The following is a 25,924-nucleotide window of genomic DNA, read 5'->3' on the forward strand; positions in this document are numbered from 1 at the left end:
AACCTAGACCTCCCCCCACTGCAACTTGAGACCATTGCTCCTTGTTCTGTTGTCTGCCACCACTGAGAACAGCCTAGCTCCATCCTCTTTGGAACCCGCCTTCAGGTAGTTGAAGGCTGCTATCAAATCCCCCCTCACTCTTCTCTTCTGCAGACTAAATAAAGCCCAGTTCCCTATTTCTTCACTGTAGCTAGACTTACCTGCTGCAATGCACTCTACACAAAGGTAAAACTGAAATCCATTTGGAAGCTGAATCAAGTGCAGAATGTGATAACCCATTTGCCAGGTGAAGTATCTCTCTCTGAGTGTGTTACACTGGTGCACCATGATCTACTTTAACTGTCTATTGGCTTCCAGGCGGAGGTATTGGTTTTGACTAGAATTAGGTGAATAAATTTCAGTCCAGTAGCTGAACCAAAAGAAAAAAAAATGAATAATTTCGTCTCCCTAGTCTGATATAGCCCAAATCACATGGCCTTCAGGGCATGGCATAAAGCACATCTTTTTTGACAGACACTTGGGAAGTTCTAAGGCATATTGAGTAGAGGGGGTTCTTTGACTACTGAGGGACAGTGATTATTATTACATTTTTTGCAAAGGTGCTGCAATCTTCTCAAATTGCACCATGTTCAGATATAGCATTTGGATTCAGTACCATTTTAGGAACAGTTTCATTTGGATCCAAATCCAGATCTGTTTGTGGGGATCAGAGATCCAAGATTTCAGCTTGGACTTATCTCTAAAATAGCCTCATCCTGTCTCACAAAATAAGCTCTTCGTGATTTACTCTTAGGCATATTTTGCTCCTCACCACCATATACAGTGTCCACAATTCATGTTACTCTCTGTGCAGGATCCAGTTGTGCATGTGGTGTGGGGGAGAACTAAAGTGGCTTTATGCCATGTCTGCAGCCCCTCAATTTGGGAGCAGGTTGGGGAATGACATTTCAGCCCTTGATTGAAATTGGGGCAGCTGGATGTCCACAGTGAGAGGGTGTTCCAGCTGCCAAAAATCACTGGAGTGTAAAGACATGCTCAGTGACAAGGGAGGTGGCATAGAACTCTAAGTTGCTCAGTGATTTCTCCCTCTGACAGGGAAATTCCCACTTAGCCCATTAAGTTCATGTTAAAGGACTGGAGAAACAAGAGAAACAGGGCCAATAGATTCAAATGACAGAGCAAACTGCATGTTGCTTTACTCAATCAAAAGCATTATGGCTGTACTCTATCAAGTAGTGTGGGGCAACAGCTTTGAAAAGATGTGCCACGTTAAAAAATTATCAGAACAGTTCAGATGTTATACTTATTTTATCACTACTCTACTGTTTTGTTCACAGTTTCTTTAACTTAAACTGTTTTCAGTTGAAATGTGTGTCATATTTCCCAAATCTGACCTCAGACCTCATGTTCCTTTGCCAGACATTTACAGTTCTGATATAGCATTATCTACATCCAAAAAAGTTACCCTGTTAGGGTGTCATATGGTGTGAGTTGGGGAAATCCAGGACACAGTTCATACTAAATTCCCTTTTTAATTAATAATGTCAACCACTGAGAAATTCCATGTTTCAGAGTGGTAGGCATGTTAGTCTGTATCCGCCAAAAAAACAAGGAGTTCTTGTGGCACCTTAGAGACTAACAAATTTATTTGGGCATTAGCTTTCGTGGGCTAAAACCCACTTCATCAGATGCATGCAGTGGAAAAATACAGTGGGAAGATATATATATATACACACACACACAGAGAAGATGAAAAAAGTTGTGTGTGTATACACGTACGTACATACACACACCCAACTTTTTTCCATGTTGTCTGTGTGTACATATCTTCCCACTGTATTTTTCCACTGCATGCATCTGATGATGTGGGGGGGAGGGGTGTAAAAAGAGAGAGAGAGGGGCACATTGCCTCTTTAAGTACGCTGACCCCTCTCTAAAGCCTTTTTAAGTAGATCAGCAAGTTCAGACAGCAGCTGCTGCCAGTAAGCTCCCTCTGTTCTGAGCCCTGTTGTATGTCCCGTCCCCCTGCCCCGCTCTCTGGAGCTGGGGTACAGGAGCAGGGGAGGGGCAGGAACACCCGGACATCAGCACCCCTCTAACTCCCCCACTCCATGCACAACAAACAGGAGGTTCCCAGGAGCAGCTCCAAGGCAGAGGGAAGGAGCAGCACAGGACAGTGTGAGGAGGGACACCTGAACTGCCCGGCAATTGATAGCCTTGCGCAACTTTAAACAAGCATGTTCTCTAATAGATCAGAGACATAACAAAACAATGTTAACCATGAGGCCATTAAGTGAGAAGTTACTGTATAGGGTACATTGTCCAGTGCTAGTCTGTAAACTGGTCGGGAGGTGGCACTGAGTGTGTGATGTAGGCAGCCCATACCTCTGAAAACATCACACCTAAAATGCATCTGAACTATAACCATCTACAGTGACCATGGTAGGATGTCTCAAATCAGTGCTCACATGACCTAATAAGGCACTGCTGTCAGCTCACTGATTCAATGAAAAGATATTAAAGTAGAACACCAAGTCAAAGTTTACTTACCAAAAGAAAAGTCCGTACTGTTCTTATTTTGTTAAGTTCAAGCAGCAGTTTCTGTGCCTTCTCATGGTTACTACAGTATTCATCATAGATACAAAATCTGTCCTTCTGTAGAGACAAAGAAATACTTTGTATATTTAGGTTTTTATTAAGGCCAAATGACTAATATAAGAACACTTTTAGAGGATAGAAATCTAATGTAATCTGCATTTTGGAAAGTCAAACCTTTCCTATTTTTATATCTAATTATTGTTTGAAATCCAACACTTCTAGAACTTTTAAATTCTACTGTTAATTAGAATTGTAAAGACGAATAGTCCATGAACATCACTGGAGAATCTGTGGAGAGATCCAGTGGCTGGATTATAATAAATCCAACAGGACAACAAAGTGCACGCATACCTACCCATTTGAAGACATTACCTATCTTGCACATGTAAGCATTTGCAGATACAATCCAGTTTTGAAAAAATAAAAGGTGTGTTGAGAGCATTTCTGTGAGCCCTTCCATTCTACCAACCTTTAATCTTTTGTCCCACAATGTGCAAATGTAGACTTTAGCAAATGAAGGTTGAACCAAGCAGAGATACCAATTAGGTCCAATTTTTTTTCCAGGTCTGTGACAGTGTGTACAGAGTTAGGCTCAGTCCTGAATGATTCAGCACAGCTCTGTAACATTGATGCTCTTGCACTCAGACAGGAACACAATGCTTCTAGAGGACAGTTGCTGCAGAAGATCCAGAAACATATCTGCTATGATTTACTGAGGCACTGCTCTGCATTTTCTATTTCAAGGCAGATATAATAATAATAATAAATAGTGAGCAAATATATTAATATGTACCTGAGAATTTTAATATTAAAAATGCTTTTAAATGCATTGTTTCTTGCAAACTCTTCTCTCTCTCTCTCTTTTTTTTTTTTAATTCTGCTTCCTGACTGAGTTTTAGGTACTTCACATCTCAACATGGCATTTCATTGTTCAGCCTTCTTAGTTTTGCTGGTGAACATAAAAGGCCTATAGCCAAATTTTGAAAAGTGTTCATTAAGGCCTTTATTCAGCAAAGCACTAAAACGTGTTTGAAGATAAGCATGTTCTTATGTCCAATTAATTTCAAGGTCCTTAAGAAAATTTCAGGTGGAAATCCTGGTATCTATCAGCTTGTGCACTTGCCTGGTTAGAAAAAAAAAGTTAGTTATGTCATCACTGGGTAAAATTTTACTATTTTAAATAAACATCCTCTGTGTTTGAATGAAAAATAAAATCAATTCAGAACAAGTAGTCTGAAAATTCCTAACAGTTCAAAGCTACAGAGGATGCTGAAAACAACAAAGCTTGTTTATTCTACAGTGAAAAGAATGGGTGAGATGACATGGTAAGGTTCCCTCCTGTCTTTTTTTTTTTTTTGGGGGGGGGGGGGGGGCAATGAGTGTAAACTCCAAATGACCTTAAAGGAACCTAAATTATGCAATTAAGTCATTTTGTCCTCATGACTGAATACACACACACCCCCACCCCCACCCCCACGGCATTAATTAATGAAGACAATCAGGAATGAGAAAAGTTAACTATGAAGTTGTATTAAAGAATAGCATACAAAGTGAAGAAAGCAGATTCCCACTTCATGGTGTGCATTAGGTTCAGGATGCAAACACCCCTCCACTAGGGTCAGGAAATCCTTGTGAACTGCAAGGATATCTTCAATATTTGAAAACAGCATCTGTAAAAGAACAGAACAAATAAATATAAAAAGAGAACACAGAAAAGAAAAATGTGTGCAATTAAAAACTAACCTTAACTGTTTCCTCTGTGATATTTTTATCCACTTTGGAGGCAGCAAACTGGATCATTCTCTGAAGGAATGCCTGCATGAAACAAGACAACAATACAAGTGAGGAAACTGCACGCTGCTTTAGTTAGTTCAGAAGGAATAAGATAGCTTGAGTAAAAGTATTATACATTTTTAATTAGTTTGTCTAATTTTCTTATGTTTGGGATATGGAAATAATATCCCATGAGAACACTACACAAAACTTCACCCAAATACTCCTTTTAATTACTAGCTTTATTAATTTAAAGCTGTGTAAAACTATGTCAAACAGATACAATGAAAAAAACTGTTAAAATACATAACATAATATTAACAAAGGCCAAAAAATTCTAAATTCTCTGAAGTACAATTTTCTTTCATCACGCCGATTACTAAAAACAGTTAGACACTAATATAGATAAATCTCTTCTGCAACTTGAGGCTCAATCCAGTTCCCTCTGGAATTTTTCCATTTATTACAAGATGAGTTGAATTGAGCCCCTAATTTCTAAATCAAAGCTGGTTTTAAGCTACTATAAACAAGCATAAAATATACCATAAGAAGCCACTAAATTATGCACAAACCTCTGATGTATTAATAGCTGAACCAGCTGGAAGGAAAATTGATTTAAACAAGATGCTCAGTGCACAAGCTTGTGCACTGTGTTTTAGATTTCTTATATTTGGTCTGGGGAAAAAAAACTGGAAACAACAACAAAAAACACCTGCAATAAGGCTCATTCCACAATTTATCTAATCCTGTTTAAAGTAGCAAGTGTTTGTAATTAAATTTCTACAAATTAACTTCATTATCAAAAAGGTACATTTTGAAGATATCTACAAACAGAAAGTTTAAAGTCTTAAAGCACTGGGTGTTCACATGGACATGCATATCCTTTAGTTATTAAAAAATTGGCACCACAAGTGTTCAGAATGTCACGTCCTTCATATCCGCTTAACTACAAGTCACTGTGCATTGTATACTGTATATGAACTCATCTAAATTCTAGTGTGGTGCAAATTCCATAGAGGATGCAATAAATAACCCTGCTAGGAGAGAAGGATAGCATTCACAGTATCCCTTTTTACTCTGTTATGCCTTACACATTTTAATTCCTAAGTGTTTTCTCCCTCCACTGAAAAGAGCTATGTAATTAGGAACATTTTTATTATTGAATGAAGAAATAGACACCCTTAGAGTTCCAAGATATAGACAACACTTAAGTTGGAATATTGCAGGTCCATTTAAATGCTTAATGCTGATTTTTATAGTCCCATTAAAAAAAACACAAGCACCTTTCCTACCCATTTGTGATTTTTTTCTACCTCTTTATCAGTGTTAACTCTATGAATTAGATTTGTAACTGGTCACAGAATTTGGCCCACTGACTTTAAACCCTTCTTACTACCATACATGAGTGACTTGCATGTGCATTAAACACATTAAAATATATGCAGACTTCAGAGTAAATAATCTATACATGTCAGATCATTAGCCACAAAGCAACTAAGAAATGTAGCACATAATAAATCAGAGAGCAGGTTAGAAAAGACAACTGCAACACAAAAGACAGATGCAAGAGAGATAAGAGAGGTCACGCTGTGTTTTATGTGAGATGCCTAAAACATCAGTGATGGATAGATACCAAATAGGAATAAACTTCTTCGTTATCAGTTGCTTTCTATGATTTGATCCAAACAGTGACGATTTGAAGGTTGGCACTTATCTCTTTCAAAAAGGCAGCAGCTAATACCAGAAGAGTTTTTTCACATCTTTGAAGTATCCTGAGATCCTTATTCCTCAATAAATATTTCCCTCGATCAAAATATATAGTGGACCTAGGCCAGGAATGGGCAAACTTTTTGGCCTGAGGGCTGCATCGGGTTTCGGAAATCATATGGAGGGCCGGTTAGGGGAGGCTGTGCCTCCCCAAACAGCGAGGCATGATCCAGCCCACACTCCCATCCCTATCCACCTTCCACCCCCTCACTTCTCACTCCCTGACGTGCTCGCACACCCCCGCGGGACTCCTGCCCCATCCAACCCCCCCCCTTCCCTGACAGCCGCCCCCAGGACCCCGTCCCATCCACCCCCCCTGCTCCCTGACTGCCCCCCAAGCCTCCATCTCATTCCTGACTGCCCCCCAGGACCCCTGCCCCATCCAACCACCCCTTCTCCCTGTCCCCTGACTGCCCCCAGAACCACTGCCCCTGACTGCCCCCAGCCACCCCATCCAACCCTCCTTCCTGACTGGCCCCTGCCCCCTTTCAACTCATGTTCCCCGCCCTCTGACTGCCCCAACCCCTATCCACACTCCCACCCCCTGACCACCACCCCAAACTCCCCTGCCCTCTATCCAACCTGCTCCCTGCCCCGTGACCACGCTGCCTGGAACACCGGTGTCTGGCGGTGCTACAGCCACACCACTGTGCAGCACAGAGCACCGGGTCAGGCCGGAGGAGCTCGCAGCCCCGCTGCCCAAAGCATTGCACCAGCGGCACAGTGAGCTGAGGCTGAGAGGGAGGGGGAAGAGCAGGGGAGGGGCTGGGGGCTAGCCTCCCGGGCCAGGAGCTCGGGGCCGGGCAGGAGGGTCCCACGGGCCGGATGGGGCCTGAGGGCCGTAGTTTGCTCACCTCTGACCCAGGCAAATAATTCAGAATGAATAGTTTACTCAACACATTTTCCTTCCTGTTTGTAAAGTGTCCACTTTCAGCCTACAATATTTTCAAATAGACTTGTTATTAAAAATTATTTGCAGAATAATTTCTATGAATGAGTCTTGATCTTGATATCTTGTGCTCAAGAAGTTTGTGGCAACTATTTCATACTTGAAATTCAAGGCATGTTTTGTCTCCCTGATTTCAGACACATTTCTTTAAATGAAGGCTCTGACATAGATGAAGTATGGTCCATGGTTTGGGCACTAGCTTGCAACTCAGGAGACCTGGAGTCAATCCCTACTCCACCCAGGGCCGGCTCTAGGTTTTTTGCCACCCCAACCACAAAAAAAAAAAAAAGGGGGGGGGGGGGCAGAGTGCCGCCCTTGAAAAGTGCCACCCCAAGCGCTTGCTTGGTTTGCTGGGGCCTAGAGCCGGCCCTGACTCCACCACAGACTTCCTGTAGGACCTTGGGCAAATCACTGTGCCCCTCTGTGCTTTGGTTCTCTATCAATAACAGTGGGGCAATAGTACCTGCCTAACTTGCAGTGGTGTTGGGAAAATAGATATGTTAAAGACTAAGAAGTGCTATGAGAATGGGGCCAAGTAAGAGTATTCATGATTATCAATTTATTTACTTAAAATAATTTGCAATTTTTTTTTTTAAGGTCTTTGTTTTGGTGAAACATACTGGGGAAGCTTTAACTGCTGCTGCACACAGTGGCGTATGCAACTTTGTTACTGTTACAGTGTTGCCAACTCTCATAATTTTATCATGATTATTGCAATATTTGATGTTTTACTCCAAGGTCATGATATAATTATTTAGGTATGATCATGTGAGAATCTCAGCATTTCAGTAATGGGGGTTATTTTAAGTAAGTTTGACTGAAGAGAAAAAAACTTAAAAATGTGCCCTCTAGCAGCTGAAAACCTGGAGGGCAAATTAAAAGAATCAAAAATAATTTCTCTCTTAAATCTCATGATTTTTAAGCCACTTTCATGACTGGGGGGGGGGGGGTCGTCAGTCATGATTTTGGATCATTGGGATATCAAATAAGATATCTGATCATAACTGCTGTTACAACAGTTTTCTCTTTACAGCATCTTTTCATTTCTTAGGAGACTGCCTGTCTATTGGGGAGATGCCATCTTGCAAGGCAGAGTTAATAAAGCATATGAGGATCAAACCCTGCAATTGTACTGTAGCAGCTGGATCACAAATAAAATGCATGACCATTTTATTAATATAGAAAAAAGCAATATTATTTCACTTATAAACCTGCACAAACATATTAATTTTATCTTCAGAAGAAGGGAAAAAAGTGAAGGAAAAAGATCACTTTAATTTTTATTCAACACTGCTGTAACATTGTTGTGACCCTATCACTTATGATATAGTAATAGCCAAAGCAAACTTGCAAAACTAAGTATATTTTCTACTAAGGAAATTTCCTGTGTACACTGTATTATATCTGAAGTCCTAAATCTACAGTACATAAACTTGTTGAATAAAGCTAGAAAGATTTTATGTTGAAATTGAACAAAATCTGATTTTTTTACATTAATGATCTAATACAAAGTACTAAAAACTGTAACAACAACCAGAAAAGAGAGAATGAAACAGATATTGTAGGTTGCTATAAATATAGCAAAGCTAACATGTTTCATACGTGACAAAGTTCCTCCTCTGTCTTGGTAGGTCCTGCACTTTTTGGCAGATTTGCTTACCTCAGAGGTTCACGGCAGCCCTGTTTGGCCGCTTCTGCTAGAGGCTCAAGCCTGCCGTACACTCAGCTAACCTCATCACTGGCCAGCATGGGGGAAATGGAGAACAATCTCCACAGTCTCCATTGTCCCACCTAGTGGGTTGGGGACAGGCCAGATCCTTTTCCAAATTAGACTTTCCCTTCTGGTGTTGCTCACAGACCAGGTCAACTCCTTCTGTGTCCAATCAGGAGTTGTGGGGGATGCGGGGAACCCGGGCCCATCCTCTACACCGGGTTTCAGCCCAGGGCCCTGTGGATAGCAGCTGTCTACATCTCCTGTAACAGCTGCATGACAGCTACAACTCCCTGGGCTACTTCCCCATGACCTCCCCTCAGCACCTTCTTTAGCCTCACCACAGGATCTTCCTCCTGAAGCCTGATCACGCTTGTACTCCTCAGTCCTCCAGCAGCACACCTTCTCACTCCCTGCTCCTTGCATACCCTCCACTAACTCATGGGAGGTCCTTTTTAAACCAGGTGTCCTGATTAGTCTGCCTGATTCTAGTATATTCTTAATTGGCTCCAGGTGTCTTAATTAGCTTGCCTGTCTTAATTGGTTCTAGCAGGTTCCTGATTGCTGTAGTGCAGCCCCTGCTCTGGTCACTATGGTCACTTTATTGCCGGTGACCTCTCCATTTCTGGGAACAGAAAACTGTTCATCCAGTGGCCAGTATATTTGCCTTCTACCAGACTCCTGTACCCCACTGGTCTGGGTCTGTCACACATAGTAGATTCCTCAAATTCAAAACACATCAAAGTACAAATATTTTCTTTTGCATTTTCTCTTAACATTCCTAACAGGTCTGTAGACATGCTGAGTGGTACAGAACATTGTTTTATTTCCAAATGACTTTTCACCACATCCATAGAGAACATGGAGAATCAAGCTTGGGGAAGTTTGATCAAGATAACTTTAAACTCATAAAGGTCTAGAGGTGTTTCTTGGATCCTACTCACCATACCTAATTCAGCTCACAAACATGAAGGCAACATTTGCATAATAATGTGAATTTTTGCACAATGTAATTAATGCATGTCAGATGCTAAGGCTCCCCTTCCCCTACCCCCCCAACACACACACACCATATAGCTAAGGCTACGATTTTCTCACAGAGGTTGTGGACGTCACGGAATCCATGACTTCCAAAGACCTTCATGATTTCAGCCAGCAGGCGGCTGGGAGCAGCAGGGGACCCCCACCACCTGAGGTGACAGGGCCCCCTGAACTCCAAGCCGCTGTCGGCAGCAGGGGTACTTCGCAGCTCCCTGCCACCGCAAGAGGCAGGGGGACCCCACTGCCCCCAGCCACGAGGGCCGCCCGCCACAGGGGGGCACTGGTACCCCAGCTCCTCGCCACCGGGGGTGCCGGGAGCCATGACGGGGGGGAGGGGGGCTCCACAGCTCCTGACCAGCCTCCATAGAACTGAGCCACGGTGGAAGGGGAACCCTGGAGGTCCAAGCTCCCAGCAGCTCCCTATTTTGTCATGCATATTTTTAGTAAAAGTCAGGGAGAGGTCACAGGCTTCCATTAATTTTTCTTTATTGCCAGTGACCTCTCCATTACTTTTACTAAGAATACCCATGACAAAATCTTAGCCTTATATATAGCTTTTGTTGGTGCATGTTGCCTTGATTTTGCCACAAAAAACAATGTTGACAGAAAGGGCTCAGACAGCACTAGCAGCTGTGGTAATCACTGCACACATTTCCCTTCCTCCTCGCATTAATCTGTGCCAGCAGCAGAGGCAGCAGCTAATCATGCTGGCTTCTGATACTAAACAAAAAGACTTCTTCTTCTGGTAATTCACCAGCTGAGTCACCACCTGTTTCCCCAAACTGGTCTGCCGTACTGGGTGCATTGTAAGCAGCACACAATTCATCAACCAAGGTCAGTGACATTCTTAACTTCTTTCTACAATACCTAGCATCACCTTCAAAGATACTAAATTTCCCCAAGTCCCAGATGGCCTATAAGACCAAAGGAATAGATGTCATTTAGCACATCTGCAATACTTTTCATTCCAGTACTAATCCTTCACACACACAACTGACTAAATCCTGCTGTTGTCCATTTCTGCTGTCATCCAAATGGCTCTGACTTCCCTAAATCCTTCATTCCCATCTATCCTGCTTAAATACTGCCATATTCATTGCCAAACACCATGACCCCTAATCATTTATTTGAAACCTTTGGCAACTTCTCTTTCAATCCTTGCCAACCTTCTTGCACAGTGGCTTTTTCAAAGTAAAGATCAGCAAGATCTGTCATAACTCTCCCTCCCTGATTTTCTCTGTCCCCCCTTTGTCCAGCAGCCATTTTATCACCTTCTTCCTGCCACTGACAATGAAGCTTCTGACCTGCTCTCAAATTCTAACCACTCCCTCTGCACACTCCATTTCATCCCCTCCTACCCATTGACTTCCTTGGCCCTCACCATCTGTCAGTTCTTCCTCTCTAAACTACAAGCAAGTTCTTGTCTCCCACATCCTCAGAAATTTACCTCTTTCTTCAGTTACCATCTCCTCCCCCTTCTTCCTTCTACCTCCAAACTAACTGAATCCAAAGTTTACAACCATTGCATTAAATTCCACTCCATCTTGGATCCCTTCAGTGTGACTTTCATCCCTTTAGTACACTGAAACTATTCTAAGCTTGGTTTAGAACAACCTCTTCCGGGCCAAATCATAAAGCATCTATTCCAATCTCTTATGTCCAGATGGCAAAAACTCTTGTCTGTGTCCTTATGTCTTGTCTTGATTTCTGTAACCTTCATCAAATCTCGGTTCATTAGGAGCATTCACATTCTTGAAGTTAAATATGTTTAAGTGCTTTGCTAAAGGATGGCGTTATTCACATACTTAAAGTTAAGTACATGTTTATATATGAGTTGCTGAATCAGGGGCTGGATGTCAGGCTGGCTCACAGATGCAGCAATACATTGAAACAGACATTTAGGGTGAAATTTACCCATGTGCAGAGGGCTACCAGAAGGTGTACACATCACTTAATCCCTACTTAATCAAGTGAGGGCTTAAGTGGAATTTAAGTAAGGCAGGCCTTGTGCTGACCCAGTGCACAGGGAAGAACTTCATCCAGTGATCAGAAGGCAGAGTTATTTTCTGTGTTTTACACAAAATGTGTTGAGATTCATACTAACAGATTTTAACCTTATTAAAGAAATAAACAAAGGAAAAAGCTCTCAGATTGTCTCTGAGTCTGCCACTGAATTTTGATTTTTCCCCCCAGGTCTTTAAAATGCAAACTTCATGAGGGCAGGGACCTACCAATGTCTTGTAAAGCTCTGGGCACATTGTCAGCACTTAAATATAAAATAAATAATAACATGGGTTCTATCTTAGCAAAGACTTCAGGATTTGGTCTTCTCCTTTCAAAATTGTAGCTGATCAAGAAGCTGATCAGCACAACAAAAACTATAATATAAGGAGAAAATCAGTTACAAAAAATGTATTATATGGAAATTATTGACAAAATTTGGTTGTATTTATTTTGTGGGGATTTTCCAGTGAAGGAAGAGTTATTTTGGACCAACAAATTTGTTCACATATATATATAAAACATTGCCTCTGATCAGATATCACCTGCTTCTGCTAAGAAACGTTTACAACGAGAACAGCAATTACATTGACCATAATACACTGACAGTGAATCATCCAGAATTCAAATGAACAATTAAAAGTCTCAAAACAAAGGTTTGCCGTGTCAATCACAGGAAACCAGCAGTTTCCTGGATTTATAATAAGCTACATTGTTATTGGTAAATCTAACTTAGTCAGTTCATTTATTCACATTACTGGCAAATCAAGCTGGAAAAACCCAAAGATAAATAGTGGGTCTCAAAGTAACAATACATTCATGTTGAAGTGCAATTAGAGAAAGTAAAGTGACTATAAATGTGGAACCTTCGTATTCCATAGATCTGTTCCCCATGTGTATTCAAAGTCACGTCTGCTTACGTTAGTGACCAATATTACTTTTTATTACCTTTTGCTCCTGTTTAGCACTGCATAGTTTATACAGATATGCGAAAGTGAACTTGATTCTTTTCTGGCTTCAATATCACAGAATTTTTAACAGAGATCCCGTAGTGGAATCTTTATTAATGATGATGACATATGTACCAAAACAAACACTGCTCTACTTTCAGAAACAGAGCTTAGGGCTTGATCCTGCTCCCATTACGTCAATGGAAAAACTCCCATTAAAGTTAATGGTGCAGAATCAAGTCCATAGTTTGTAGGGCTGGCAGCTAGCAAAATAAAACAACTGTTTCTTCTAAGCTGAGCAAACTTGATATGGAAATCACTGCCACACAAATAAAATGAAAAGGAGTACTTGTGGCACCTTAGAGACTATCAAATTTATTTGAGCATAAGCTTTTGTGAGCTACAGCTCACTTCATCGGATGCATTCAGTGAAAAATACAGTGGGGAGATTTATATACATAGAGAACATGAAACAATGGGTGTTACCATACACACTGTAACGAGAGTGATCACTTAAGGTGAGCTATTACCAGCAGGATGGGGGGAAGCTTTTGCAGTGATAATCAAGGTGAGCCATTTCCAGCAGTTGACAAGAACATCTGAGGAACAGTGCGGGGTGGAGGGGGGGAATAAACATGGGGAAATATTTCAGAGTAGCAGCCGTGTTAGTCTGTATTCGCAAAAAGAAAAGGAGTACTTGTGGCACCTTAGAGACTAACAAATTTATTTGAGCATAAGCTTTCATGAGATGAGTGAGCTGTAGCTCACGAAAGCTTATGCTCAAATAAATTTGTTAGTCTCTAAGGTGCCACAAGTACTCCTTTTCTTCATGGGGAAATAGTTTACTTTGTGTAATGACTCATCCACTCCCAGTCTCTATTCAAGCCTAAGTTAATTGTATCCAGTTTGCAAATTAATTCCAATTCAGCAGTCTTTCGTTGGAGTCTGTTTTTTGAAGTTTTTTTGTTGAAGAATTGCAACTTTTAGGTCTGTAATCGAGTGACCAAAGAGATTGAAGTGATCGTTCTCGTTACAGTGTGTATGGTAACACCCATTGTTTCATGTTCTCTATGTATATAAATCTCCCCACTGTACTTTCCACTGAATGCATCCGATGAAGTGAGCTGTAGCTCACAAAAGCTTATGCTCAAATAAATTTGTTAGTCTCTAAGGTGCCACAAGTACTCCTTTTCTTTTTGCGAATACAGACTAACACGGCTGCTACTCTGAAACAAATAAAATGGAATCCCAAGTTGCCATTTTTATAGGTTCACCTTTCAGAGTATAACTGCACTTAATTAGCCCATCTGCAATACTTTTCATTTCAGTGCTAACTTCCTTCACACACACAACTGACCAAATCCTGCTTTAGTGTACACATATGTACATTAAACTCTCTTCTCATTTCTCAAGCTTAGCTCTGAGTATGGGCTTACTTCATGCTTAATGTGGTTAGATGTTAATTAGGAACTCAAGTGTGTTGGATTTTTTAAAAAAATTACAAAAGTTTTGTAAAAACTGTATATTACTCACACAATATTCAGGGCCAAATTCTGGCTGCCATTTGCATATACACATATGCCAGAATAAAAGGCAGGCAGAGGGGAGCAATGGACAAAAGTTTTCTACCCCAAAAAACCTCCAGGGAACCTGTTCTGTAGGACATTTGATAGGATTTGCAAAGGGGAATTCCTGGTCAGAGTCTAAGGGCAGTGACATTGTTAGCCCATTTGAAGTCATCTTCCTCTGTTCTATCAATCACTGTATAGATCACTTGTGGGTCAAACACATTTACAGATTTCGTCAATATATAATCATAAAATAATGATATTTTTGCATGAAGCATTAATGTTTATACAATTTGGAGCCATTAATAAGAAATAAACCCCACAGACTAAACGCCCCACACATTTGGGAACAAGAAGGTTGACAGCTGGTTCTGAATTTTTCAGTTTAGTTCCATCTGTGTCCTTACTTGTTAACTACCAAACTTCATTGTTTTGCCTCTAGAATCTTTAATTCTTTCACTCTATGCATAACACCACTGAATATTCTGATAATTGTTTTCTTAAGGGTAATTTTCTTTTTGTTAAAAACTTACAGAATATTGCATAGAGTTTATATTTTCAGTGCATTCATTCATAAAGGCACCTCAGGTACATGCAGGTAGAGAAAGCAACTTCAGCACATCCTCTGTATGTCTGCCCTGATAAAATAACAGGCCTTTGAATCCATATTTTTGTAAGAGTTTGAAGTGTTTAAGAAGGACCTCAGTGGACAACTAGCTCTTTTTCACAAGGCAAGTCAAATACGTCAGTCAATTGGATCTCTCTGTAAATAGGTACAAAGCTTTAAAGTGGTTTCAACTATAATTTTATTTCTTTAACCAGCTACAAATTCTTTAAAATGCTATATTTGAAGAATGCCCTTATAACAGTAGTACTGAAAAAAATCAGAAAGAGTAACACAGCCTAACTGCTTTAAAAAAAGAATCATTTTCAGAGCCATTGTACTGACTTTTGAGCTACAATTACAGAATAAAATATTAGAGACACAAGGTGGGTAAGGTATCTTTTATTGGACCAACGTCTGTTGGTGAGAGAGACGAGCTTTCTAGCTTTCACAAAGCTCTTCTTCAGGTTTGAGAACATATAAGTACAGTGTTCCTGTAAATCTATAAACAATTAAACCAGCCTTTTTTTAAAATTACATAAAATTTGTTAACACTGAACAGAATTTTGTAAGAATGCCTGAGTTTAACTCTTGGAACTTGAAATAGAGTATAATCTTGTGATCTGAGGCCAAACAAACACATCTGAATGTTATAAACAAATTGTCAAATATGAAAGTACTTTTCCCTTATCTTCAGGAAACAAATTAAGATTCTTCTCAAAACCCAAACTGCATTAAGCGTAAGCAATAGCATCTGATAGTACTTAAATCTAGTACCATTTGTGTCAGATGGAGGAACTGAGATTGAGGGGAATTTCTCAGTAAAATCATTGACACCTATTGTTGGCTGGCAGTTTAACTCTTCCCAAAATAGCATGTAGTTCACACATAGTTCAATCCTGCACATCTTGGAATTAGAAAAGGGGTACTTGGCACCTTAGAGACTAACAAATTTATCTGAGCATAAACTTTCGTGAGCTACAGCTCACTTCATCGGATGCATTCAGAAGTGAGCTGTAGCTCACGAAAGCTTATGCTCAAATAAATTGGTTAGTCTCTAAGGTACCACAAGTCCTCCTTTTCTTTTTGCGAATACAGACTAACAGGGCTGCTACTCTGAAAACTGTAACAAGAGTGATCACTTAATGTGAGCTATTACCAGCAGGAGAGCGAGGTTGGGGTGGGGGGGGACCTTTTGTAGTGATAATCAAGGTGGGCCATTTCCAGCAGTTGACAAGAACGTCTGAGGAACAGTGAGGGATGGAGGGGGGGAATAAACACGGGGAAATAGTTTTACTTTGTGTAATGACCCATCCACTCCCAGTCTCTATTCAAGCCTAAGTTAACTGTATCCAGTTTGCAAATTAATTCCAATTCAGCAGTCTCTCATTGGAGTCTGTTTTTGAAGTTTTTTTGTTGAAGAATTGCAACTTTTAGGTCTGTAATCGAGTGACCAGAAAGATGAAAGCGTTCTCCAACTGGTTTTTGAAGGTTATAATTCTTGATATCTGATTTGTGTCCATTTATTATTTTACATAGAGACTGTCCAGTTTGACCAATGTACATGGCAGAGGGGCATTGCTGGCACATGATGGCATATATCACATTGGTAGATGTGTGTATGGTAACACCCATTGTTTCATGTTCTCTATGTATATAAATCTCCACACTGTATTTTCCACTGAATGCATCCGATGAAGTGAGCTGTAGCTCACGAAAGCTTATGTTCAAATAAATTTGTTAGTCTCTAAGGTGCCACAAGTACTCCTTTTCTTTTTGTGAATACAGACTAACACGGCTGCTACTCTGAAACCTTTATTTAAAAAATTCACATTGAAATGAATCAGAATTCTACACACAAAACAGCAGCCGAATTGCATTAAAAATGTATTATCTAAAATAATTCATTAAATTTCAATTTAAAATGTGTGGCTTTTAAAAATGCTTTTTGGTAACAATGGGCTAGATTTAGTGAATCCCCACTTACAAAAAAAATCACATTAGGGTAGTGATTGATGGTTTGTTTATATGCTGATATTTAATTTTTTTAAAATTTGCAAATGTCTGAAATTCCAAAGTAAACTTTTTTATATTTCAAAAGTGGTTTAGTTTCTTACTTCTATAGGATTAGACTTGATTAGCTGTGGTAATCAAAGACTCAAAATTGGTGTTTTTTAAAATAATAGACTTTATACATTTTACCAGAGCTGGTGTACACAAAAATACATAAATAAGAAAGTACAGTTACCTGGCAACTGAACACGAACCAGAGCTATCTTCACCACAGCCCAAGAAAGATAAAGCAATAAAAAGTTTATTATCTTTATACAAAACATTGTTACGTGCAAGTATAAAATAACACTACATGACCCTGTGGCCTGTCATGAAGTTTGCCCTGTGAATTTGCTGCTGCCGATATGGTCATGAGCTAATCTCCATGGAAATTACCTCATTAATAATTTTGTATGGCTTATATTTTATTCAAAAGATACTTTCCGTTGTGAAAATACACAAAATATGTAGTTTTTATTTCTTTGTTGACAATATCATTATCATGATGACCCTTTTTCAGAATCCTACCTTTTTGTAACCTGTTTTAGTTCTTGTTGCAAGTTTTCTTTCAATTGTTGGCACATTGTAAGTGTGCAAAACTTACTATTACCTTTTCTGAAATACAATTTATTTTTATGTAGCATCCTTCTTACAGTATATAATAACATGCTATGCAGATTACCGTTCACCTTAAACAGGAAAGGAAGCTTATACATATGATTTAAAGAGGAGATAGGAATTGTTCTTTCACATGTACTCGGGCCCTATCTGTGGAGAGTCCACAGAAAGAAAACCTAGAAGAACTCTACATAGAATAAAACAGCAGGCAGACATCAGTCTACCACAATATCTACTCATATGGCCTCATCACCATAGTATCCAAGAACCTCTTCACAGGTGATCAAAGAAGCTGGGTTAAGGTTGGTGGATAGTTGGTGGACACTAATTTTTTTTGTCTGATTTTTTACCTGACGTATAGAGACTAAAGATTTAGGATAAACATGGAGGAGACAATGGAAGTAGTTGAGACAAAAAGCAAGTAAGTAACAAAGTGATGAGGAATGCTTTCTAGTGTCTTCGGTTGTTGGGAGGCTCCTTCCTCTTGGATGAGAACCAATCCATGCTTTCATGATGTATTTGCTAAACTACTGTAGTTTATTCCACCTGGAACTGAAGACAAATACATTGCAAAAATTACAACTAGTATAGCATGCAGCTGCTTACCTATGGAGCAATAAAAGCTGGCGTGAACATATCAATGCTCTGTGAATGCCATGGTGTATGTATTCATTTCTAGACTGAATTCAAAGTCCTAGTCGTAATCTACCAAGCCTCATCCTTACCCTTTAAGTACCAATATTAGGCTGTCTCAGAGACTGCCTGTCCATGCATGTCACACAAAAACAAACTATGCTACACAGGAACAGACTCAGCTGTAGACTCTTGGGCACAGAGCAATCTCAATAGTAGAACCCCTGGCTACTGAGGGTCAGACTGAGCTCAAGCCTAACTATGTTCAGATCTACAAGCAAGATCCAGTGATTCAGTATGATCTTCCTCAAACAGAAGCATCTTTTACATTCCTCCTCCCCCCATGACCAGTCTATAATTGGGACATGTGGACGTAGGAGGGGATGTTCTCTGCCAGCAACATTCCAAGCATGAAGCATCAACAGTTCCACCAGAACTGGAGGGGGAGGGAGGGGAGCACCAAGGGGGTGGAGAGACAGACTTTGGCGAGACAGGGTCTCTTTTAAACTAGGGAGTGCAAACACAGAGAAAAAATGAATACACTGTATTTATTGGGCACCATACATGTGGGTGAATAATAAACATGCCAAAAGCAATCTCATTGCTTAAAATTTAAGAGTGGTTTAACAAAGAAACAGTAATCAGCCTCTAGGCAGGGAACCATCAATATATTCCGCCACTCGGCAGAGTGAAAAAGATGGCTCTATGCTATACAGGCTGAAATCCTGTCAGAAAGAAACAATAAGAAAACCAGATTACTTCGTCTTTCAGACTTAATCTTATTCTCTAGAAACACACCCTGAAAAAATAATTCTTAAATTTTGTCTTTTCTGGTTGTACGTGAAAGAAGCTGGGATAAGTGTGGAGGTGAGGCTAAAAATTCTGCAGAGTTAGGAACTTTCCACAAATGTTTTCCAGAAATCTGAATTTTCGTTTAAAAATACTTTTCTAGAGCTTCCTGCTATGAAGAAAGCCATGCACTGGTTTATAGAATGAGCACTATCTCTGCAGACAGACAACTAAGGCATCAGTTCTAAAGGAGGTTTGACCTTCCCCTTTCATCCTAAAATGGTTTGGCCACTTAAATACCAACAACAGCACACATCCTTAAAATATTTACAATTAAATTGCAGCACTGATCACTGGTTGGCATGAGAAATTTGCTAGGCATCTATCAATTGGAGGAAGGCCTGGTCTACACCAGAAAGTTAGACTGACCCAGCTACATTGCTCAGAAGTGTGAAAAAGCCATACCCCTGAGCAACTTAGTTAAACTGACCTAATTTCCAGTGCAGACTGTGCTAGGTCAATGGAAGAATTCTTCTGTCAACTTAGCTACTGCCACAAGGGGAAGTGGATTACCTATGCCTATAGGAGATACCCTACCATTGGCACAGGTAATGTCTACATTGAAGCGCTACATGGTGCGGCTGCCATGCTACAGCTGTGCCGCTGTAGTGTTTCAGTATAGACAAGCCCAAAATCTTACTAGCCTTAATGTTCCAAAAAGCACTCAGAGGCATCAGGTTTGTCAGGAGAGAAGAGCCAGCCTTTAGCTCAGTGGTAACTCTGTGGCATCTGCTGGCAAATGTTAACATTATAATGATAACTCCTGTATTTAAAACACATTTTTGTTAACAAGCAGGGCTCAAGAAATGCATTCACCAGCTCATCACTATTGTAGCAAATTGATGAGCACGCACATACAGTCCTGCATGGCTGTTCAGCATTCCACTCTCTGCTCTGTTTGAAATGCAGAGACGGAGTGGGACTGTAATACCAAATAAGGGTGTAATTCTGCTTTCCCAAATGTAACTGTGTCAGGGGGTGTTTTGGTGTCCATGCCCAGTACTACCACCTAGTCGTGATACTCTGGGCTGCATTGCCCAGTGGCAGGAGTCAATGGCCACGTCATCCAGAGGCAGGAGTCAATGGCCAGGGGTAGGGGAACCCAGGACCTTCCCACTGCACTGGTTTCAAAATCAGGCCCCAAGGGGACAATAATTCAAAATATGCAGCCCAGGGAGTGGGCGCCCCTACGCCTGCTCCCTGGGCCACTTCCTAACCTGGCTTTAGTTCCTCTGCTGAGGCCACTGGTTTGCTTTTGAGTTCCCCCTGGAATCCTCTCTGGTCACAGTCTGGAGGGTTTTCCTTGCTTGCTCAGGGCTCATTGTTGCCCTCGTCCATGGTTGAAGGGCCTTTGGCAGCTTGGCAGTGGGGGAGGGGCCTGGGCCTGGGCCTGGCCACATGGGGCCCTGGCAGCTTCTCAAGCCTGCACCACACAACTGTTATCCTGCTTGGTCAGACTAGACTGAGCTGAGCTGCTCCCTGTTGAGCTCAGCCTCCATTGTAAGTATGCCCAGCATGGGTGGCTGGGCGTGACTTTCTGGGCCCAGAGCTGCTCCTTAACCCTTCCTTTACCAGGGTTTGTACATCCCATCACAAACTGACACTACTCTTCCTGTTTTGCTTATGTGCTCCAGGAAGAGCAGGGACTGAAGCATCCAGCGCCTATAAACTGAAGAACTCTTCCTCCCTTGTAGATAAAAGAAAAATTGACCAGGGGTATGTGTGTGTGAAGAAGATTTGCACTTCCTTCCTCAAATCCATCAGCTAAAAGGGAGTAATGTTGGAGGTGTTGGCACCCACTCTTTGGTGTGGGTGAAGAAAGGAGCACCCATGTAGACAACATACTACGCTTATCAGACATCCACTAACCAAACCAAAATGTGGTACACAGAGTGCTTCTCCACTCCTTTGGGACCCAAGGAATAGGCCACTACAAGCAAAATCAGACCTTTAATACTGGTTTAGGTTTAGGCTTCTAGCAGGCTGATGCATAGTAATGATTTTGAACTCTGAATATCTCTAATGATGTCAATTCATGGTATTTCCCTATTTAATCCAGTAACACTATCTTTCTCCAAAATGAATGAGTTTGATATAGTTCCCTCAGGAGCATGTCAACAAATCAGCTGCAAGGAAATCACAAATCTAAACTTGACAGTCAGTCTGACTATTTCCACAGTACTCTCAGCTCCTCCCAGCCAAGTGAGGAAGGAACAAATCTGTGATTCCCCCGCCCATGTGAACATAATGTGCTGCTGGCTAAATAATGGACATTGCCTTACCTTTGAAAAGGTTCTTTGCAAATTCTTCTGTTTCAATATGGGATAATGGCATTAACCCTGCCAACCAACAAGTAGAGACAATGGAAATCTGTATGTCAAATTGTGTGTCATCTCAGAACAATGAATTCTACAGCAATTACACTTGATTTTGAAAATATAACAGTAGTGTAAAAGAGAAGAAAACCCCAACTTCCTTCTAACAAGCTAATCAGCTAAACAACAAGAAAGAGAGTTCACAGATTGGAACAGAGAAATTGACAGCAAGCCATTTTATACAAAGGAAAATTTCCATTCCTGCTTCACTCTCTGTATCATCTGAAACTTTACAGTGACATACAGTGACATCTCTGCACAGAGAAGTTTAGAATCCAGGAAAAATAGATCTGAACAGCGAAGACAAGATTACAGTCTGGCACAATAACATGACAACTGCTTGAACACTTTTCTCCCAGGAGAAGCCTGAGCAGCAGATTGACTAGTCAGATTTGACAGAGGAGTACAGAGAAATTCAAGCAGCAGTGCAGCAAAATTCCTTTACAGAAACATCTCCATTTAGTGTTCTGGATAGTGACTAGCATAGCTTTCAGAGAGAGAGAGACTTCAGAAAAGAGAGGGGAAATTTCCAAGCCTACTTGTATGCCTCCCTGATAGCTGAAGTGAGGTTGTAGGTGGAGGACAATTCTTTTTGGGAAGCATCACACACATCTGACTTTCTGAGGGGATGGACAATATCACCGAACTGTAGGACTGAAAGGACCTCAAGAGGTCTTCTAATCCAGTCCCCTGCACTCAAGGCAGGACTAAGTATTATCTAGACCAGTAGTTCTCAAACTTTTGTACTGGTGACCCCTTTCACATAGGAAGCCTCTGACCGCCCCTTATACATTAAAAATACTTTTTTATACATTTAAAACCATTATAAATGCTGGAGGCAAAGCAGGGATTGGGGTGCAGACTGACAGCTTGCGACCCCCCCATGTAATACCCTTGCGACCCCCTGAAGGGTCCCAACCCCCAGTTTGAGAACCCCTGATCTAGACCATCCCTGAAGGTGTCTGTCTAACCTGCTCTTAAAAAATCTCCAATGATGGAGATTGCACAACCTCCCTAGGCCATTTATTCCAGTGCTTTACTACCCTGACAGAAAGATTTTCCTAATGTCCAACCTAAACCGCCATTGTTGCAATTTATGCCCATTGCTTCTTGTCCTATCCTCAGAGGTTAAGGAGAACAGTTTTTTTCCTCCTCCTTATAACAACCTTATATGTACTTGAAAACATTTATCATGTCCCCCCTCAGTCTTTTTTCTCCAGACAAAATAAAAACCCAATTTTTTCAATCTTCCCTCATAGGTCATGTTTTCTAGACCTTTCATCATTTTTGTTGTTCTTCTTTGGCCTTTCTCCAATTTGTCCAAATCTTTCATAAAATGTGGTACCAAGAACAGGACACAATACTCCAGTGCAGGCCTAATCAGCACAGCATAGAAAGAAGAATTACGGCTTGTGTCTTGCTTACAACATTCCTGCTAATACACGCCAGAATGATGGTGAGGTTTTTTGTTTTGTTTTTTGCAAAAAAAGCAGAGGGTTTGTCAACTATCCTTTTAATTAGCACATCAACTTTTCCTTCCTTATCATCTTAATGAACGGACAAAACGAAGGGAGCGTAATTTCCTGACTACATGAAAAAGCAGAGTTCACCCTGGAAACCAAGGAGGGTGGAGTCCTCAGCCCAACTTTGTCCCTGTGGAACTGCAGTAAGTGTCCAGAAATAGACAGAATTTGTAACTTGCTGACTGAGCGCTGAACAGATTACCATCAGATAAACAATCTTGAGAGACAAATGGAACAAGGAGGCCTCATGCAGCAATTCAAAGGGAGGGCTAACCTGAATTCCCAAAAGAACACAACAAACTTGCTCTTAACTGAACTGCCCTTAAGAAACAGAGTAAATCAGCATGTGTTGTAGACCAGCTGCACAAAATGAGGGTTAATGGCCAGGCCACCTTTCCAGACGGGCAGTTTTGGGTGAGCAGCTTGGTCTAGGGCGGAGGCAGAAACAAGGAACCACATGTTTTAGCAGTTAGATTTGAGTGACAGTCCAAGAGTGAGAGTAGACACCTATGAGAGCTGTTTTTTGGTGACGGGCCCATGGGACTCTCTAGGTACAATCAGTGTAAAAGGGAGTTGCCTCTAAGCAGTCTGTTACACCTCTGTTCAAGGAAACAGGAGCACTGTACATTCTGTAAATAGACACATTACACTAAATATACCCAGACCTTACACTACCAATTTTTTCTCCAAATGGGAAACTGACTTGTAGTCAGCCTACTGAGTTCTGTATAACTTGGATTTTTTTCAGTTTGAGTACCATCATGCCTATAAACCAGCTAAAATTGCTGAGCCTGAATGCACTTGGCCCACAGGATGAGGCCACTAGATGCAATGTTCTTATGAAGACTGCCACTATTACGAGAAGAGCTAAATAACATCATCAACTGTTTCTTCAAACTATTCAATCTCCTGTCAGATTGATTCCTAGAGCTGGGAAAATCTACACAAAAGCAAGGTATACTCTGTTTTTTATATTCTTGGATACTGGAGACAGACTGAATAACCACAACCCTCACCAATGCTAACACACACACTAGACTTGTGTCTCCAGCACATTAGGGATTATTTCTCACTCATGCAGCAACATGCCCCCAAGTCTCACCACTTGCTTGGTTAAGAGTTGTCATCAATCTAGTTCTTCCTTCCCAGTGCAATGATTTATCTTTATTTTGTTTCTGGAACTCTAAAAAAACTGTCAATATTTAGTCCTGGAAAAAATGTCTCTATCCTAACAACCTAAGATTCCTGAAATTTCTCAGCTGTTTGTGAAAGGTAGACCCAGGTAAACAGGCTGTTTTTCTGTTCTGCAAGGTTTATCCTTTATACACCAATATCCCTAACAATGATGGCATAGCAAGACAATGGACAACCCTCAGATATCCACTCCAAACACATAGTCATGGCTGAGGATGAAATGGATGAGTTTGGCTATTTTACATTCAACAACAAACACTTTGTCCAAACCATGGGAATAGCCAACCTCTTCATGGACCACCTTGAAGATGAATTTCTGGACAAATGCACCATAAAACCAATGATATACCTGAGATACAGTGATGATATGTTCATCCTCTGGACAGATGGCTTAAACTCCCTCATAGATTTCCACCACAACTTCAACAACCACCACCCATCCATTAAACTTTCTCTGGAACACTCCCACACATATTTCTGAGTAGAAAGTCTGGGATATATAACCCATACTCAATGGGGACCACATCCTGAAAGAAATCCTTCCTGAACCCACACTTCTGGCCTTCAAACAACTCTTCAACCTCTCCAAGCTCATCATCAGAAGCAAGCTCCCCACAGATCAGGGCATACCAACTCAAAGAGGCACCAGACCCTGCCAGAACAACAGATGCAAAACCTGCAGACATATCTCAAACTCCACAACACACCTTTCAAGATCCATAGATGCTTCACATGTCTATCACAACTAGTAGTATACCTCACCCAGTGCACTAAATGTCCCAATAACAACTATGTGGGTGAAACCAGACAATCATTACACTCTCATATGAACTCACTCCGGAAAATGATAAAGGACAAAACCCCTATATCACCTGTGGGTGAACACTTTTCACTTTTGACCTATCAGATATACAGTCTTCATCCTCACAGGAAACCTGCAAACACTTTCAAGAGACAAGGTTGGATCTTAAATTCATTACTCTGCTGGATACTGAAAATCATGGACGGAACAGAGACACTCAACTTATGGTTTTCTACAACAATCTGTAACCCACTAACCCCGTCTTTTTGTCCTAAGATTGCAGAGGTGTCAAACGGCCACTCTACCTTGAATGGTCCCTTACAATATGTGCTAACTACTTATGCTAAACATTTCCACCTTGCATTTTGCTGTGATGCTGGGAGCACCTTTCCCAGACCTGAAGAAGAGCTCCGTGCGGCTTGAAAACTTGTTTCTCTCACCAACAGAAGTTGGTCCAATAAATGATATTACCTCACTCATCTTGTCTCTCTACAGTTGATCCTGGGGCAGAAAAATTTTGTTTACTGACTACTTTGTAAATAACTTGTGCAAATCTTTGGTAGGAGTCTGTGCTTCAGCAAAGGGAATTCCAATTAGAGGAGTCTTAGACACCACATCTGCTGACTACATACACAGCCTGTTGGATCTCCGAGCTCCTACTCTAGCAGTCACTGCTTATATAGATGCTGACAGGAAGTTGAAGGTCCAGCCTGCTATAAGATCTGTTGCCATGGTAACTAAAACTGATGTTTTCTAAACACAAAGTGACACGGGTTTACTCCTAACATCTTTATTGACTTGAAAAGGATGTTGGTTTTGACAGGTAAACATGGAGGCCTGGATACCACTACAGAGACTTAAAAGCCCACATCAGCATTAATGTCCAGTAAATGTTTTGAGGCCAAAAATACTTCTG

At 40.9% G+C, this 25,924-nt stretch overlaps 1 protein-coding gene across 2 annotated transcripts in view; it reads right to left on the reverse strand.

Annotated features, from left to right (window-relative positions):
* PREX2 (phosphatidylinositol-3,4,5-trisphosphate dependent Rac exchange factor 2) overlaps window positions 1-25,924 on the reverse strand; it is a 289,511-nt gene that overhangs the window by 207,084 nt on the left and 56,503 nt on the right. For both annotated transcript variants that reach the window (XM_074944267.1, XM_074944268.1), the window contains exons 2-4: window positions 4,342-4,413; window positions 4,146-4,268; window positions 2,551-2,655 (exon numbers count right to left, since the gene is read on the reverse strand). In XM_074944267.1, coding sequence (XP_074800368.1) covers window positions 2,551-2,655; window positions 4,146-4,268; window positions 4,342-4,413 — 300 coding nt within the window. The remainder of the gene's footprint in view (window positions 1-2,550; window positions 2,656-4,145; window positions 4,269-4,341; window positions 4,414-25,924) is intronic.

The sequence above is a fragment of the Natator depressus genome, chromosome 2 (assembly GCF_965152275.1).
Source record: "Natator depressus isolate rNatDep1 chromosome 2, rNatDep2.hap1, whole genome shotgun sequence".
Classification (NCBI taxonomy): Eukaryota; Metazoa; Chordata; order Testudines; family Cheloniidae; genus Natator; species Natator depressus.